The sequence below is a fragment of the Akanthomyces muscarius genome, chromosome 1, assembly GCF_028009165.1.
Source record: "Akanthomyces muscarius strain Ve6 chromosome 1, whole genome shotgun sequence".
In the NCBI taxonomy this organism is placed as follows: Eukaryota; Fungi; Ascomycota; class Sordariomycetes; order Hypocreales; family Cordycipitaceae; genus Akanthomyces; species Akanthomyces muscarius.
The window spans coordinates 3,039,396-3,055,771 of NC_079241.1; the positions used below are offsets into that span (position 1 = coordinate 3,039,396).

The window sequence follows — 16,376 nt, forward strand, 5'->3', positions numbered from 1 at the left end:
CGACCGAGGGCGTGGCAGCTGTCAGGCGTTGGTCGTGTGTTTGCGCTGTTGCCCTCCTTCAACATCTTCCATCGCTTTGTATCCCTTGCGCACTGTTACAACCGCTTGGAGCAATTCATCTTCGTTGAACATTAAACTTTAGCAAACATTACTTTTCAAATCATCCCCACCCGCCTTTCCCCCAGACCTGCCTGTTTCACGGATATCCGGGGACGTGGAGATTTCGACGACGGCATTTGCGGATACATTGGCAAACGGCCAAACACACCACGCCCATCGACGGCAATACCTTACCAATCGGAGCCTCCAAATTCAGAGGACAAAGACTTGATCAAGAGAGAGAGAAAAGAGGGCGCCTGTTTCCAACCTGAGAAACGACACTTTCGATTGCAACTACCAAGCATCTACCACCGCCACAAGTGCTGGCCAGTATACTTTCACTGTCCGTGCTGCGGGTTCCGGCGCTTCTTCATGTGGGACGAGTGCCGCTTGTTCTGGGCGCGCTACCAGTACATTGTCATTGATCAGGGCAACTTTCACCTGCGGCCCCGGCTGGGCCGCGGGCCGGACGAGCCGCCCGCGTGCGGCGGCGGCGTTCAGGAGCCCAAGAACCGCGAGTTTGAGCTGGGAAGGTGTCCGCGGCATGAGTGCCCGTCCTGGCAGGCGTCGCTCCGTCCACAGCTGCAGCTGCAGCACAGGATGCCGCGCACGCTGAATAGAAAGATGCCGCCGCCGCTGCCGCCAATGACGAGGGCCGGTCCTTGCTTCAGGAATGATACGAATCGTGCCCGTGAGGCGCGAGAAGAGAGGCGCAAAGGGGAGTTTGCAGCTCGGTTCTTTGTGAAGCGGCCTGTGAAGCCCCTGCCGAGGTTTGACGGTGCTGATGATGAGGAGGAGGAGAATGATGATGGCGATGACTTTTACTATGAGACGAGGCGAGAGGAGAAACCTAGTAGAGCCGTGGACACGGAGAAGCCAGGATTGTCTGGGCAAACGCTTCGAGTACCGGCGCCGCTGGGCTTATTGCCGTATCTGAGCGAGGACTTGTCGCAGAGCTGCGGCAGCACCATCATTGAGTCTGGCTCCGAGGTGGATAGCTGTGATTGGAATGAAACGTATCAGTCGCTTCGCGGCCTCAAGACACAGTCGGTCTAAGTCGAAACGCCACCGCGTCAGTTGCCCTCCAATATCACCCTCAAGGAATGTGAGACACGGGAATAAGTTTGGTACAAAGACGGGGGATTATATAGCTGTTATGAACAAGGTATAAATAAGCCTGCTGCATAAATAATAGCGATTGATTTTTCCGGTTGTCTGACTCTTGCGTCGATTATGCCCCGCCGTCCGTCGCTGCGACACCTCGAGCTACACAGATTGATTGTGGACGTCGGACGTCTAGACTGCGAGGGCAGTGTCTTCCCACAGGGATGCCATACTTCTGTGAGTAGGCATCTGACTTCAATCATCTTCTATTACTTCGTAGCTAAGCGTCATTCTATTTGAAAAGTTGAAGGTGGTTACAGCGAACAAGGGCCTAGGCTTGGCAGAGGACACAAACACCGTATCAATATCGACAGACACAACGAGTCCATCGGCCAAAAGTGAACCCTATATTCTAGGCCCAATTTCGGTATTGCTCAAGGTAAATGCAGAACGTAGCGAATAATCGGAATAGCCAAAATATGCCGCAATGCTACTGTGCCGGGATAGGGGGCTTCCGTTTGAGTCTGTAGCGCCGGCAAATCCATCTGTTGTCTGACCCTCCAAGATATATCGATGTCGTTAGCGTCGACCAAAATCGATGCTTCCTTTTCAACCGAAGAAAATGAATGAAATTAATGTTTTTCATTGGATGCACATTGATTCTGCTATGCAGCGAATGTGGAAATTAAGAATAGTGGGCAGGAGAGCACGCGCTTTACGTCCCTAGGTAAGAAAGGGAAAATGAAGAAGAAAAAATGGAAGAAGTCTAAATCCAGAGGAACTCGAATCCATCAATGAGGGATCTGATGTAGTCATAAAAAAGTTGGGTTTCCCATCAAGCCACAAAGCCGGCCGACAACGTGATACAGGCGGCTCGTTGTCTTTTGTCCCACGGAGCAGGCGCTACCATCAAGACAGAGGAGAAGTAGACAGCACTGCATTGCCTTGAATTATACTGCGATTGGGATATTCTGTGATAGGATAATTGCCTTTGTCGAGGAGCTGCTGTCAGATCACGGCGTTGATCCTCACGCAGCGGCTGTTTTGCTACGTAGGGTGTCTGGCATCGAGCCCAGCGGCGGTATGCCTCGGGGATATTGTTTGCACGGGCAATGGGGAGTCCAGAAAGTCTCAAAATGGTGGCCGGCCATAAACTAGCGATTCTGTCGTGGGCCGCCGAGCGAGGCGCTTTGGGGGTTCTCAAGGCTCTATTATCTCACGGCGGCCTCGACGCCTCAGCATGGGGGAGGGGTATGTCCTTCCCAACTAGACTGGCAGTAGAATCACAGTTCTTGAAGGGACAAGCTAAGCTTGCCAATCGCATTATTAAACTGCACTTGGAAGCCGGCGCCGGATTCTAGGGTGCTGGGTCACAACTGGTAGGTATTGTGGTGAGGTGAATAGCTCTATGAACTCGAAGCGGTGACTTCGTCCCATGTTCGCCATTACATGATGGGAAAGGATGATCTGTAGATGCCGAGGCTCAGTGGCTTAGTTTGGTGGTCCAGCCGGGTATGATTGGACAATTCAGACTGGGGAAAGTGGCATTAGCTCAATGCGGGTTGCGCGGAGATGCGTTGTATATGTAGCGGGGCCGGCCATGGTTCGTCCACGAACCATTGAGATGTTCATGACGCAAAGAATGCCCACAATAAAGCAAAAGAGCGCCCAACTTGATAAAACTCTCCGTTGCCCATGTTCCACTGTTGATCTCCGTTTGTCCCTCAATAACCTCAACACACCTCGTCGTGCCCGTATTGCTTGTGAAGCTACCCCTGCCCGTCACCCCACGATGCGCCGACTTACACGCCTCGCCGCCTTCCTCGGCCTCTTGCCGCTGGCCGCCCTCGCCGAGCAAGTCGCCAACTTCAACATCTCCCAGCAAGCCGCCTTGGCGCACGACTGCGGCGCCACATGCCAGGCGCGCCTCAACCTCACCATCCCCGCCGACCAGGCCGCCGTCGGGCTCGACTTTGACGTGGACTTTTACGCCACCGCCGCCAACTTTTCCGCAGCCTCCTCCCGGCCCGGCGACGTGCTCAAGCTGCAGCCCGTGGACCCTTCCGCGCTGCGGCTCGACGGCGGCGCCACCACGTACCGCTTCCAGTACGTGTCCGTCGACGCCGACGGCAGCGCGGTGCCGGTGACGGCCTTTGTCGCGTTCCCCTTTACGCCGCACATCCCGGCCGAGGGCGACGGCGAGGCCCCGGCCAAGTACCGCCTCGCGGCGTTTGCGCACGGCACGATTGGCATCTTCCGCGGGTGCGCGCCGTCCAACAGCGACGTGCTCTACGACTACGGCACCTGGCAGCCCGTCCTGCAGCGCGGGTACGCCGTCGTCGCGACCGACTACGCGGGGCTGGGCAACAACGCCACGTCCCACAAGTACCTCTACCTGCCGGCGCACGCCAGCGACGTGTACTACTCGGTCGTGGCTGCGAGGAAGCTCTTTGGCGGGCGCCTGACGGACGAGTGGGTGAGCTTCGGCCACTCGCAGGGCGGCGGCGCCGCGTGGAAGCTCGCCGAGAGCAGCTACGTGCGCAACGACACGGCGTATCTGGGCACCGTGGCCGTGGCGCCGGCCACGTACGCCGCGGACCAAATCTACGAGGCGGCTTCTGACAGCAGCGGCGGTAGCAACAGTAGCAGTGGTGCCAAGGGCGCCGGCGTCGGCTTCCTCCCGCTGATCCCCACGGCTGTGAAGCGCATCATCCCGTCCTACAACGAGACCATCCTCGCGCCTGCCCTCAAGAAACGCGTCGCCATGGTCGAGGACGCGCAGCTCTGTCTCGAGGGCGTCCTCGGGCTGACGCTCGACCTCGACCTCGCGCAGATTGTGTCCCTGCCCGGCGCGCTGCACGACCGCCCGACGCTGCTGCGCTGGCAAAACATGTCGGCCCCCGCGCAGGGGGACGCCTCGCCGGCGCCGATCCTGGTGGTGCAGGGGCAGCGCGACACGGCGGTGCGGTGGCAGACGACGGTGGACGCGTGGGAGCGCGCGTGCGGCGCGGGCAACGAGGTGCATCTGAGGCTGTTCCCGACCCAGGGGCACCGGCCGAGCCTGTCGGCGGGTTCGCCCGAGTGGCTGGCCTGGATGGATGGGCTGTTTGAGAAGAAAAAAACATTGGGTGGAAAAGCGGCGTGTAGGAAAAAGTGCACAAAGTATACGAGGGAGCCGTTTGATGCACAGTATGTGAGGGCGCCGACGGATGTGGATCTGAAGCCGTATTTGGGACCACTGGCCAACGCCATGTGACCAAGGAAAATGAAATGATGGATATAGGATGTGAATGCCTGTTGTAATTTGCAGGGCAATATGGGAGATTGTTAGGTCATATGCGTGGAGTTCGTGCTCGCGGTACTCTCGACTTTTCTGTATGGCCCGGCAGATGATGCTTCCCGACACTGCTCTTCACAGGCCTCAAAAAGGGATTGGCGAAACTGCAAAATTTCTGCATGCCAGTAGGTGCTGCGAAAAGTCAGAAAAGGCACACCAATATCCGCCTGATTCGTTCTCATAGTGCGGGGATACACCGGAGTTAGGGCATGGCGTTACTATAATCTCCATGACATTGTCGAAACACCATGTAACTAAGATACGCATTTGCCAACTTGCATCCATAATCTGCTTCATCTTGTACAGCTACATCGAATTTTACACAAGTACTAAAATCGAAATCATGTCACAAGTTGCATCAGGCATGTCCCCCGGGACATTCACGACGCCCTCGAGTCCACTGCGGTGGCTCATCACCGGCTGCTCCTCTGGTCTCGGCCTCGCCCTCGCACGGTACGCCCAGTCGCAGGGCCACTACGTTATTACCACATCGCGCAGCCCCTCCAAGACGCCTGAGCTTGCCGCCGAGATTGAGCGTGACGGCAAAAAACACGGGCGGTGGGTGCAGCTCGACGTCACAGACCCAGACAGCGGCGCCGTCATCAAGATGCTCGAAGAGGAAGACGGTCTGCCAATTGACGTGCTGGTGAGCAATGCGGCCGCGTCGGTGCATACCGTCGTCGAGGCATTTACAGAAGACGAGGTCCAGAAGCAGATGGAGGTGCTGTACTTGGGGCCGTTTCGACTGATTCGCGCCGCGGTGCCGTACATGCGCCGACGGCGATTCGGCATCATGGTCAACATAAGTACCGGTGCGGCCCTCGAGGGCCGAGAGAGCATGGGGACGTATGCCTCTGGCAAGGCGGCGACCGATGGTGAGTTCTCCCGCATGTCAACTCCCGATTGTGATAAGCAACGTTTTGCTAAAAGAGTTGGAAGCCATGATCAAGGTGCTGGCCAAAGAAGTGGCCGAGTTCAACATTCGCACGCTGACTGTGCATCTCGGCTCCTTCAACACCAACATGCCGACGGCCGCGGCGTCAGGCAGCGCGCCCTTGCCAGGGGACTACAAAGACAGCATCGCAGACCAAACCATCAACGTCATGCAGGATGGGCCATTTGTGCCGCGCGGGGACAAGGACAAGGCGGCTCGCCAGATATTTGACGTGGCCCTGGGCCGGGGCGCTGGCAAAGGCCACGAGGGCGAGTTTTTCCTTCCGCTGGGTGAGGAGATGCCCGCGAGGATTAAGCTGGTGCGCGATCGGCTAGATCACTGCCTCGCAGTGTATGGTGACGTGTGCACCAGCGTCGGGCTAGATGTCGCACTTGACTAGCTTGCAAGACGTTGGATAGAGCAGCTCGTCACTCACTTACAACGGACACAAACACAATACCAATGACTCTTTGTACCTTGTTGTCTTTACTGAAACTTTCTTACCATTTGTGAAAGGCCATGTCGACGCAATACACACGCTCCTCATTCACCAGGCGCCATTCTAATGAGACCGACAGCCGCATGATCCCAGGACCCATCACTATGATCGAATCACGAGTTCCTTGGAACGACGATAGAAGCGACTTTTCAAACTGACCACTCGGTTGTAGCACCTTGTCTGCGAGATCGGAGCTCAGCAGCAACGCGAACGATTTCTTCTTTTCTTCGAGTTTGCAAACTACCAACACTGCGGTAGGCAAACCATCAGAAGCGCAAGGTACTCCGGCCACACGCAATTCAAACCACACAAAGACAGTGAACTCGCTCGCGCCGTGCGTATAAATCGCACGCTGCGCCGCGACCCAGTCATCTTCCGGGTGCACGCGGGTAATCTCACAACTAAACTCAGACAAGCGGGGCATACTCAATCGATGAAAACCTTGCCGCAGGAATATGGCATTGTGGTGGCCCGTCAACAGTCTCTGTGCATAGGCGGGCGAGATGCGCTTCAAAAGGTAAATGCGCTTTCGAACAGCTGCGCTCGCGCGGCCCCCCTGCGGCGCATTGCCGAAACGGTCGCTCTCGACGCGACTGTAACCCCGCCGCCGTGCGCGCGAACCCAGATGCCGACTACGGCGCGCGCCGGCCACGACAACACGTTGAGCAGCAGCAGCACGCGGCCGTCTTCAAGCTCGGTCAGGTTCGCCTCGACGCGTATGCCTTTGTTAGTGAGCATATACTCAGGGCCCAGGGCGGGGTTCCACCCGGGAAGAATGTGAGAGCCGCCGATGAACCGGTCCGGCGACGGCGCAAAGACGCCATGGAACGGCTGCTTGACTGCGCCTTGCTCGTTGTCAGGATGACGCCACGCAAACAGGCTCAAGTCATTCGTCTCTTTGGAGATTTCGTCTTGCAGTCGTAGAAAAGCCCTTTCACCCTCGCCGTAAAGAAGTGGCATGTTGACATCAAAAATGCCGAGCAGGCAGTACGCCAAGTCCTCTGGACGTGTCGTCTCTCGCGAGGCTGCCCACGACATGCGCTGCGCGACGGACAGCCCAAACATACGGCCGGGTTTTTCAAGCACCGCCTCGCTAATATTAGTAATGTCACACAGCTCCCGCTGCAGGTCCTGCTTTGTGCCGCGAAACGCCCAGTCTCGGTCGTAGAACTCAACAACAGCTGGCGCCAGCAGTTCCTGCAGCGTCCAGCCCCGACGGAACCAGCGACAGTCTTCTAGTCTTGACAGATCTCCTGTGTCAGGCAAGAGGTCATTCAGCCAGACATGGCAGACGGCGGCGTTCTGGTACCAACGAAACATGGAGTTGATGGCCTCGGTCAGCTCGGCGCTGCTGGACTTGTCGATGCACACGGTGTCGACCCATGCGTAGCCGAGACCAGCCGCGGCGGCGAGGTGGCAGCAGCGTGCTATCTTGGCATAGCCGTCCTTGCGAGAGTGCACCTGCAGGTCGCCGTTGGTAAACTGAGCAAGGGTGAGCTCGTCGGCACTCCAAGTATGGGAGAGGATGGCGTAGCGAGGGATATCCTGTTCGGCGCCGTAAAAGACCTCCAGCCCCAGGGACTGGACATTGATGAGGCGCATTTCGTCAGATGTGAAGAGACGGGAGGTCACTTGTCGCAGGAGCACCTCTGCGGGCATGTGCTGGTAGTGAGTCGACCACTGCCTTATTCTGGGTAGATGAGGCTGCAGTGGCGCTACAGCTCTCAGCCGCAGACACATGATGCCACGCCATTTATCCAACAAGTTGAGGATGAGGGTAAAGAGTTGACCGAACAATTCAAGTCCGCCCGGGATAGTGATGAGCTTATCTTCGTTGCTCTTCTGAATTCATCTTGTCCGTATTTTCACTCTGCACGCGTGTTCTTGAAGCGGTTTGACGAGGTTGTCACACAGTGCAACCTACTGGCAGTAAGCAGTTAGTATTTGTGTGCGTTGAAATTGGCGCATGACCTCGTGTTACAAAAGAAGGCTCCTGTGTGCCCTGAATGTGCCTAATCGCCGCAACATGCAAAGTTGCGCATGCGACGCCAGATGCAATTCTTGTGCAGGGTGGGCTTCGGCAGCATCGGCATCGCGCCCGACGTCATTTGCGGCGCCGCCAATCTGGCAGGGCGACGGCGACCCCTGCCGAGTAAGTTAGTTGAACTGAATAACGCCCGACTAATAATACTAGACCTAATACCAAGCGCTGGCACACTAATATTATCCCCTTTCTGCGTGTCAGGTAAGCAGAAGGTGGGTGCGGCCAAAACTGGGGAAGAAAAAAAGTCCATGGAGTGAAAAAAGGCCGCTCGAACCGGGACACGCGGGATTGGATTGGGTGGTGTATTTCGCTCACTCCGGGTTTTGGCGAGAAGAAATATTTGCCTCTTCTTTGGACTGATTCTGTTCTTCTCAATTCAACATCATTTGCTCCGATTGAATTGCGAAACAATCCAGGACGAGAATCTGTTTCATCGCTAGTGGAAAAGAACGCCCTTGCGTTTGTTGCTGCTGCCTTCATTGCTCCAGTCCAAATCCACAGTCCAAGTGTGCCCCATAAAAATTATCAGCAAGTGCTAGTTATTGCGCATCGTCAACAAGTCGCAGACTTTCTCCTTCTTCACCCTCGCGTCATATTCTTCCATCTTTCTGTCATCCCACCCTCCCCAATCGACATGCTCTCCTCTGCCATCGTCGGCGCCATCGCCCTCTGCGGCGCCGCCTCGGCTGCCGTCGCCGCCCCTCCCGTCGCGGCCATCACCCCGGCGCCCGTCCTGCACCGTCGCGATCCGGCTGGCGAGCTGGACCCCTGGGTCAGCGTCAACGAGGATCCCTCAGCCACCACCTTTACACCCTCGTGGACGACCGACGGCGAGGGCAAGACGTACCTCAAGGATGCTGCCCCGTCCAGCCTCACGGGCTCCGTCTTCTCCTTCACCACCCTCGCCGAGCCCACTACGACCACTGGCGATCCTCCGAACCCGACGGCCTCCAACAACAAGGGCAGTGGTGCCTTTTCCCTCTGCTCCAAAAAGGACAGCAGCATCGAGCCCTTTTGCAGACCAAGAGTCAACTCGACCCTCGAGCCCGGCAACGTCTACTACCGTACGAAGTACCCCATGATTCCCAGCCTTCCATCAGCTAACATTGGACGTCTAGTAACCTGGGACCCCGAACACTACGCCGACAAGAGCAACGAGTCATATGCCCTCACCGTCCAGGTTAAGCAGCAGAATCGCACCACCAAGGAATGGGTTTTCCTCTCCGACTTTGACAACACGCAGGTACCCGCTAAGCAGGGCTACTTTCCCTTTGCGGTTAACGATGGGCTTCTCGACGGCCACGACAGCAACAACATCACCGTCACCCTGCAGCGCCGCCTAAACAACACAATTGGCAACCCCGACGACGTCACCACCGAGTACCCCCTCATCGTCGCCAAGTTCAAGTACCCGGCCAAGGCTCCCAACAACGGCGCCACCGGCCACACCCTCACCATTGCCCTTCCCGTCGTCTTTGGCACCATTCTCCTGCTCGTTGTTGGCATGTGCCTCTGGAACCGCAAGACCCGCCGCATTCAGCTCGGCGAACTGATGTCCCGCACAAGCAAACGCGGCTACTCGGGCCGCTCTGAGCGTCGCCGCCGCATGTTTGGCTCTGGTGCCGCCACCGATGCCGACCACGACATTCAGCTCGGCAACGGCTTCCCTGACGACGGTCCCGAGTACCACGACGCGCCCGCCAACGGTGCTCGCCGACACCGCGCCGACAGCGATGGTCTCGACAGCCTGACCACGTCGCCCGTGCACGGGAGCTTCCAGCAGCAGGGCACCACGGGCGGCCGCAACGCGTTTCGTGATGAGCTGGACCGTCAACACAACGAGCGCACTGGTCTATAAATAGGCCTTTAATTACCAGTTTCGTAAATGAAAGCACTAGCTCAGGAGAACTATTGAGAAAGAGAAGGAACACTATAATGAAGGGCTGAAAAATCGAAACCAAAAAAAGCACAGCGTTTTTGCTGCCATCATAGATAAAGGCGTTGGAAACGGTCATGATTGATATTTTGGGACCGTTTTTTTTTACCTGCCTGTATCAAGTGAAAGGTTGTTTGATTTTTTGTATAATGACGCGGAAGGAGAATATGAAGTATAGACTGAATGGCTCATGTCTTGCACCTTGCCAAAGCCAATGAAATGATTTACACGACTATTGACTCTGAAACTATTTCCGACGCCTCATTCTCGACACAATCTGACTTGTTAGTACACAAAGTTCACTTGTACGGACATTCGCAAGGAGGGCGTGCCTGTGGTGATGGAAGAGCATGATAATTATCACCCCGAGTACATTCATGTACGCCCCCAGGTGGTGTGTCATGAAGCAACAAGTACAAGCCCATCTATTTCCACAACGCCAAAAAGCAGAAGAAAAGAAAGGAGAATAGTAAACACTACCTGTCCTGTGTTGAAGAATCCATTGTACAGAAGAGAATGGATATTTTCAACGGGAGAATATATTATAGGAAGAAAATCAAAAAACGCCCCAGAGTTCCATCTCATGCCCTCGTTGCAACTCGCCCAAGCTCGCTCGACCAAAAGAAGAATAATCACACATTGCCCATAATTCGTATACCACCGTTCCCGTTTCAAGACCAATTTCACTCAACCTTGATCCGCTTCGCTTCTCCGTCATGTGCATCATGGTCGCCAAGCTCCATCTCGTCCGCCGTTCGTTTCAGTTCCTCGGCGACTTGCTGATCATGCAGCGCACACAGGTCGAGTCTTTCCTCGCCGTCTGACATGATGCGCATGTAATCGGCCGGAATCGCCGTGAGGAGCTGGCAGTTTGCCGCGCACGGCTTGTACGTCTCGGTGCTCCATTCCTCGTCGGCGTAGTTCTTGGCCTCTGCGAGAGTGTACCCCGTGCTGTACCCTTCGTGGTACGCATCGGGGAGTATGACAATAGTCTCTCCGGGCCGTTGGTCGACGATGCGGTAAGGGATGCCGAGCTTGTCGAGCTTTTCGGGAAAGAAGAATTCCGCGCGGTGCCGCATAAACTGGGAGCAACCGTCGGCGCCGCGACCGAGGGCCTTTTCGGCCACGTCAATGGCCGTGCACGGGACCACGATCCAAATCTTGCGTCCACGGTAGAGGTGGTTGAGGGAAAGCAGGCGGTAGTCCTCTGCGTGGATCTGAAAGGTGGCGCCAAAGTGCGGCGCCGACTCGTAGACGTACGGGGTGTGGATGCCGGGGATCACGGCCTTGGTGCGGTCCAGCATGTCGCCGCGCAACGGATGGATGGGACTCCAGTCGGGCGGGACGCCAGCTTCCCGGCGCTGGTCGCTGTTCCAGGCGGGTACGTCGGGTCTATATCGTACATTGCGCATCTGCCTGCCCTTATTTCTGTGGAAAATCGTCTTGAGCGTCTTGAGCGTGTCGTCGACGGACTCTGACGGTTCCACGTCGACGTCCGCGGGGCTGTAAAACTCGCCCTCGGCCCTGACCGTGCTCAGTTGCCAAAATGTCGTCCGGCGAATCAGCTTCGCTTTGTAGGCATTGGCAGGCAGGGTTTGCTTGGCCTTGGACGGCAGTGGGCCTTGCAGATCGGCTGGCAGCTTGAGCTTGAAGCAGCCATCCTCGCATGCGCCGAGCTTTCGCGCAAAGGCGAGCAGCGCGGGAAAGTCGTCCCACTGCGCGGCCGTAGGCTTGAGGCGGATCAAGCGATGGCCGCCTGAAGCCTCGTCGTAGTCGTAGTCGAACTCTGCGATATCGCTCACGTCGCTGAGCGGCGATTCTGGAGCGTCGACATGTTCCGCGCGCTGTAGCAGCGGCGACGAGAATTGCGAGCGCACAGAGTCCATGTCGGAGCTGGCAATGGTGGCGGTCGAATTTGGCGGCTCCAGCGTGGTGGCAGTAGAAGGTGGGGGAGGTGTCGTTGCCGTCAGTCTGGTATCTTCTGTGCTTGCTGTTGGAGGTAGAGAATCCTCCTGCTCGGCGGGTGCCTCGTCGCCGGTCTCTGTGACAGTGCTGTCAAGCGGCTGCGTGGTGACAGTAGGAGACCGGGGAGGCGTTGTCGCCGCCGGTCTGATATCTTCTGCGCTTGTCTTAGGAGGTACAAAATCCTCCTCTGTGGCGGGTGTGTCGTCGTCGGCCTCTCCGACACTGGTGATAAGCGGCTGCGTGTTGGCCGGGGATGAGCCAATGTCACGGCCGCCGACGGCGCTGCTACTCTTGGTTGAGGTAGTACCAGCGACAGGCCCATCTTGGTCTGCTTCCGCCGTTGTACTGTCCGCCGGGGGAGCTGCTGGCATCCGCTGCTGTACGTTTGCGCCGGGATATTCCACCAGGACGACGGTATCATCGTCATCGTCGTCGTCGACGTAAGCGTCGGCGTATCCGTCGGGGCGCGCAACCGGCCACTCCATCGTCGCAGCTGCCATTGCAAGTGCGACTGCGCCCGCTGTATGTTGAATCGTCGCGGGCTCTAAATTATTTAGGAGCCAGGCCCGAACGGAAATTCTTTTTCTTTCCGAGAGTGCTGAGCCATGTACCGAGTGGTGCGCAGGAGTCGGGCGTGAAACAAAAAAAAAAAAAGCTCGGTGACCGAGTCGCAGTGGGCGGCAAAGGTCAAATCTGGAGCAAGAGCAGGCTGCGCTTCCCGAAAACGGGAGGTGGGTGCTGCAGGTTTGTGCGGGCGGGCGTTTGGCGTGTGTTTCGGCGAGGCTCGTACAGTACAGGATTTGCGAAGCACGGTGTTTGGAGGAGGAAAAAAAAATCAGCAAAGGGCAGAAATATGTCGGAATTCGCAGTGAGGTGTTGTCAAGGTTTGACGTCGTCCGGGTGGCGCGCGCATGGACAAGTCATGGCTTGAGAGACCAACTCGAAGCATCTGCTGCTCACTTTGACTGGCGCATCAGCGAGGGGTGACTTTGGCTTAAGTGTGGGGCTGGGGACGGGGCTGAGGCTGTCTGTGGCTTGGCCGCCTTTGACCCTCCGCTTGCCTCCTTGCCGCCTCTGTCTGCCTGTCACTTTGCCTCCCTCCTTTCAACGTCATCCTGACTCGTTTGCTCGGCCGCCCCGTGCGCGGCTCGTCATTGTTGAACAAATCAGATATTTTGCTAAAGTTAGTGCCAAGAGGCTGCCCTATCAACTGCAAGACTCGCCTTCTCTGATCCCCCAACTGCAGCCATTCGCATCCCGTGCCGGGAATAACGAGCTGGCGTTGGCTGGTTTCCGCGACTTGGCACGTCAGCCCACTTCCCTCACACATCATCGTCGGGAGTTCGCCCAGATGCCATCCGTGCATCGTGTCATGTCTCACCTGCGGACGCAATACCGTTATCTGCCACCCTTGCCATGTGCTATTGATCTCGTATTGCTTTCTGGAGCTATATTACCCCAACCGGCAACACAGCGTCGACAGTGGTGGATCAGCGGGCCAGCATCGACCAGGGACCGGGGACCGATCAGAGCTAAGCTTGGCATTGACCTGTAAAGCGATTCGCGGCTTTATAATTTAGGATTTGACAATCACATCACCAGCGGCAAAATAATCGTCACGACACTTGCGCTTCTTGGCTTTCTGCTCTTGTCCCAATCATCTCAGAATCGCCGTGGGTAAGACTCTTGCCGCGTGGTTGATTTGCTTATCCAGATTACATGTAGCGTTGAGAGCACGGCCGAGCTTAACCAGATGCTCGATGTTTCCTCAAGAGCCACACACAGCATCTTGTATGCTCTTAGCTTGGGTGACAACGCCACTTATGCTCGATCCACCGGCTCGTCGGGCCGCCAAACTGTGAATGCTTTATTCCCTTTGGCTTCACGTACGCGTAGTCATCAACATCGGATTCTGGAAATTTTGCCCGGAGTTCCTGTAGCTAAGTGTCTTGCCAAATCAATCCGTCTCAGAAACGTCCGGCGGCCATTCAAACGTTAGCAAGCCCGCCTTTTCTGGCCCAATCTCCTCGCGCATTCTTGCCTCAAAAGCCGCCATATCTACTTGCGCCAGCAACTCCGCTTTGTTGAACTCGGTCGTATTTCTTATTAGAATCCGCCGCAGCTTCGGAAGCCGTTCAAGCACGTCCCTCCACTCCGCACACGAATCGCAATCATGCAGCAGACGCCACGGTGAGGTGCTGCTTCGTCCCCTCTGCCAGGCGACAGTGAGCCGCACGCTAGTGATGCTCCAACGCTGGTCGTAGTTGAGTCTTGTCTCGACAAGCTTTCGGAAGTGAAGCGCTTCGACAAAGTGCAGCGTGTTCCGACCGTAGAATACCTCAACGCCGGCAAAGTACATGGCGCGGCATGCGAGGAGGATACTAACCAGCGGTGACCACGCGCTCCCGCGAGTCAACTTTTTGGCCTTGACAAAGCGCGACCTGGGAAGGAGCAGCATAGGTTCGTCCTGGGCGAGAATGGGGTCGATTATCTGAACAAGAAGCTCGTGAGGGAGACGCGCCAGCTGCGACGGTTGCTGGTGGGCATGTGAAGTGGTCCCGCGGACGATTGGCAGTCCAGGCTGAGCAGCCGTATCATCGCTAACCTTCGACTCTTCCAATTGCCTTCTTTTTAGAGGACTTGGCATGTTTGCTACCCTCTCGAAGATTAATAAAAAAGTGCAGGTTGCAGTAGTGATAGAAAACGTGTCATGAGAAAATTCACGGCGCAGCGTGGTTCTCATAGAAGCTCAACGCCCGCGAGCAGCTAGCAGCGTTAGCGCAGCCACCTGTAAGTCTCGGCCGTGCGAGAGGCTCAGAACCCGTGTCGAAATTGGCGAATCGCTTACCATCTGCTGCAGCCTGGTCTGTTCGACGCGGACAGACGCCACTGCTCGAATGCGGCGCCTGCCTCTTTGGGATGCTTCGATAGCAGCCTGTCACTTTCAGTAACCACTCGTGAACTGTAGATCTGGGAGTGCGCTGTTCGCTGAAAGACTATAAAAGGCCGGTTTGTCCCATTTCATGAATATTTTTCCACTCTGCTCTTACATATCTGCTCTTTCTGCCTTCACCACCTGCTTTTTGTGACAGCTGGGTTCAGACCTCGTTTCTTCGCTTTCGAATCAGTCAGTCAATATTCACGCTCAGTATGGTTGGTCCTGTGCTCTACGAGGCCACGGTGCCTTATTTTCGCAAGGCTTTGGAGAACCAAATCAAGCTCTTAGAAAAAGGGCAGGAGTGGTGCAAGGAGAACGGACATGACGAGACGAAGCTCTCCAACGGTCGTTTGGTGGAAGACATGTTTGTAAGCATCGTCCCTGACTCTATGCTTTCTTGTCCCCGATTTACTAACGAATGATTAGCCTCTTCCGTTTCATGTGACTTTCTGTACCTACAATGCTGTTCAATTCCTTGCTGATTTGGGCGCTACCGAAGCCACACCTGAGGAGATTACCATTGAAGGCCTCTCGGTGGACGAGCTCATCGCCAGAGTGGAGCGAACACTGAAGGTGCTGGATGGCGTCGACGCGAATGCATTTACAGCAAAAGAGGAAGGTGCGATTAAAATAGACCTGGGCAATTTATCTATTGAGAGGCCAGCCTTGCAATATGCTCAGCAAATCGCTGGGCCGAGCTTGTAAGTCGTCTCGTCCGGGCTGTCGCGCCTCTCGGAATTCAACTAACAATGTCTGCGTAGCTGGTTTCACCACGGTATGGTGTACAGCGTACTACGAGTGCAAGGTGTGCCGCTAGAAAAGCGTCTCTTCTTATCTGCCTTCTAAAGTACTGGCGCCCTTTTTAGCACTATCTCTGTAATAGGATTGACACCTCCAAGGGATTGAACAGCTTGATATTGCTCATTATGCATTGTACTGTTGTGCTCGTTTGATTTTACAGGCTCCTTTAACTTACAGCAAGGCAGTTGTACACGAAATGGCTGGCCTCGGAGTTCTTTACACAAAGTCCTGTTACTGAAGACTGTCATCGGCAGTTGCTGTTGGCCGTAAGCGCTAACAGCCACACTTCTGTTCTGGTTGAGTTCATGGGCACGGCTTATGGCAGAGGCCGGAACGAACATCAACGCATAAAAAAAATAGACACTTCACATTTAACAGCGATTGACGTATATGTTATTGCTTTTCGCTAGATATTCGAATCACATCTGCGCGAGACAACAACAGTCAGCGGACGGTTAAGTCGGCAAGCTGATCACCGTTCAGGCTGAGCTAGTGACAGCGAGGCGCGCCCACCTGTCATGCGACATATCCCGCATCCTCGTCTTGAATAAGCATCCTGCATCTGCTTCCATCTCAAGGGTAATTTCGAACTCACAAAACTATCAAGTTTTAAAAAAAAGATGCATGATTTAGTTTTGTTACGGTGCATCGCGCGCAGCTCCGCCATAGCCGCATGGCTAGCTGGTGGTGGTGGCGGTTCACTTCAGTCACCCCCCGAC

At 55.8% G+C, this 16,376-nt stretch overlaps 8 protein-coding genes across 8 annotated transcripts; 5 read left to right on the forward strand and 3 right to left on the reverse strand.

The window, feature by feature from the left end:
* Positions 1-471: 471 nt before the first annotated feature.
* LMH87_006001 (uncharacterized protein) lies at positions 472-1,155 on the forward strand (the record flags this gene model as incomplete). The annotated part of the gene is made up of 1 exon (XM_056203819.1): positions 472-1,155. One exon carries the CDS (start codon positions 472-474, stop codon positions 1,153-1,155), a length of 684 nt encoding a protein of 227 aa, XP_056059239.1.
* A 1,603-nt stretch (positions 1,156-2,758) lies between these two features.
* On the forward strand, positions 2,759-4,459 carry LMH87_006002 (uncharacterized protein; the record flags this gene model as incomplete). Its single annotated transcript, XM_056203822.1, has 1 exon — positions 2,759-4,459. The coding sequence occupies one exon, from the start codon at positions 2,759-2,761 to the stop codon at positions 4,457-4,459; it is 1,701 nt and encodes a 566-aa protein (XP_056059240.1).
* Positions 4,460-4,769: 310 nt separating this feature from the next.
* Positions 4,770-5,705, forward strand: LMH87_006003 (uncharacterized protein; the record flags this gene model as incomplete). Its single annotated transcript, XM_056203823.1, has 3 exons — positions 4,770-5,415; positions 5,480-5,579; positions 5,627-5,705. 3 exons carry the CDS (start codon positions 4,770-4,772, stop codon positions 5,703-5,705), a joined length of 825 nt encoding a protein of 274 aa, XP_056059241.1.
* Positions 5,706-6,483: 778 nt separating this feature from the next.
* LMH87_006004 (uncharacterized protein) lies at positions 6,484-7,713 on the reverse strand (the record flags this gene model as incomplete). Its single annotated transcript, XM_056203824.1, has 1 exon — positions 6,484-7,713. The coding sequence occupies one exon, from the start codon at positions 7,711-7,713 to the stop codon at positions 6,484-6,486; it is 1,230 nt and encodes a 409-aa protein (XP_056059242.1).
* A 938-nt stretch (positions 7,714-8,651) lies between these two features.
* On the forward strand, positions 8,652-9,875 carry LMH87_006005 (uncharacterized protein; the record flags this gene model as incomplete). The annotated part of the gene is made up of 2 exons (XM_056203825.1): positions 8,652-9,081; positions 9,136-9,875. 2 exons carry the CDS (start codon positions 8,652-8,654, stop codon positions 9,873-9,875), a joined length of 1,170 nt encoding a protein of 389 aa, XP_056059243.1.
* Positions 9,876-10,636: 761 nt separating this feature from the next.
* On the reverse strand, positions 10,637-12,418 carry LMH87_006006 (uncharacterized protein; the record flags this gene model as incomplete). Its single annotated transcript, XM_056203826.1, has 1 exon — positions 10,637-12,418. One exon carries the CDS (start codon positions 12,416-12,418, stop codon positions 10,637-10,639), a length of 1,782 nt encoding a protein of 593 aa, XP_056059244.1.
* Positions 12,419-13,875: 1,457 nt separating this feature from the next.
* Positions 13,876-14,661, reverse strand: LMH87_006007 (uncharacterized protein; the record flags this gene model as incomplete). The annotated part of the gene is made up of 1 exon (XM_056203827.1): positions 13,876-14,661. The coding sequence occupies one exon, from the start codon at positions 14,659-14,661 to the stop codon at positions 13,876-13,878; it is 786 nt and encodes a 261-aa protein (XP_056059245.1).
* A 407-nt stretch (positions 14,662-15,068) lies between these two features.
* LMH87_006008 (uncharacterized protein) lies at positions 15,069-15,702 on the forward strand (the record flags this gene model as incomplete). Its single annotated transcript, XM_056203828.1, has 3 exons — positions 15,069-15,224; positions 15,283-15,557; positions 15,618-15,702. 3 exons carry the CDS (start codon positions 15,069-15,071, stop codon positions 15,700-15,702), a joined length of 516 nt encoding a protein of 171 aa, XP_056059246.1.
* Between the last annotated feature and the right edge of the window lie 674 nt (positions 15,703-16,376).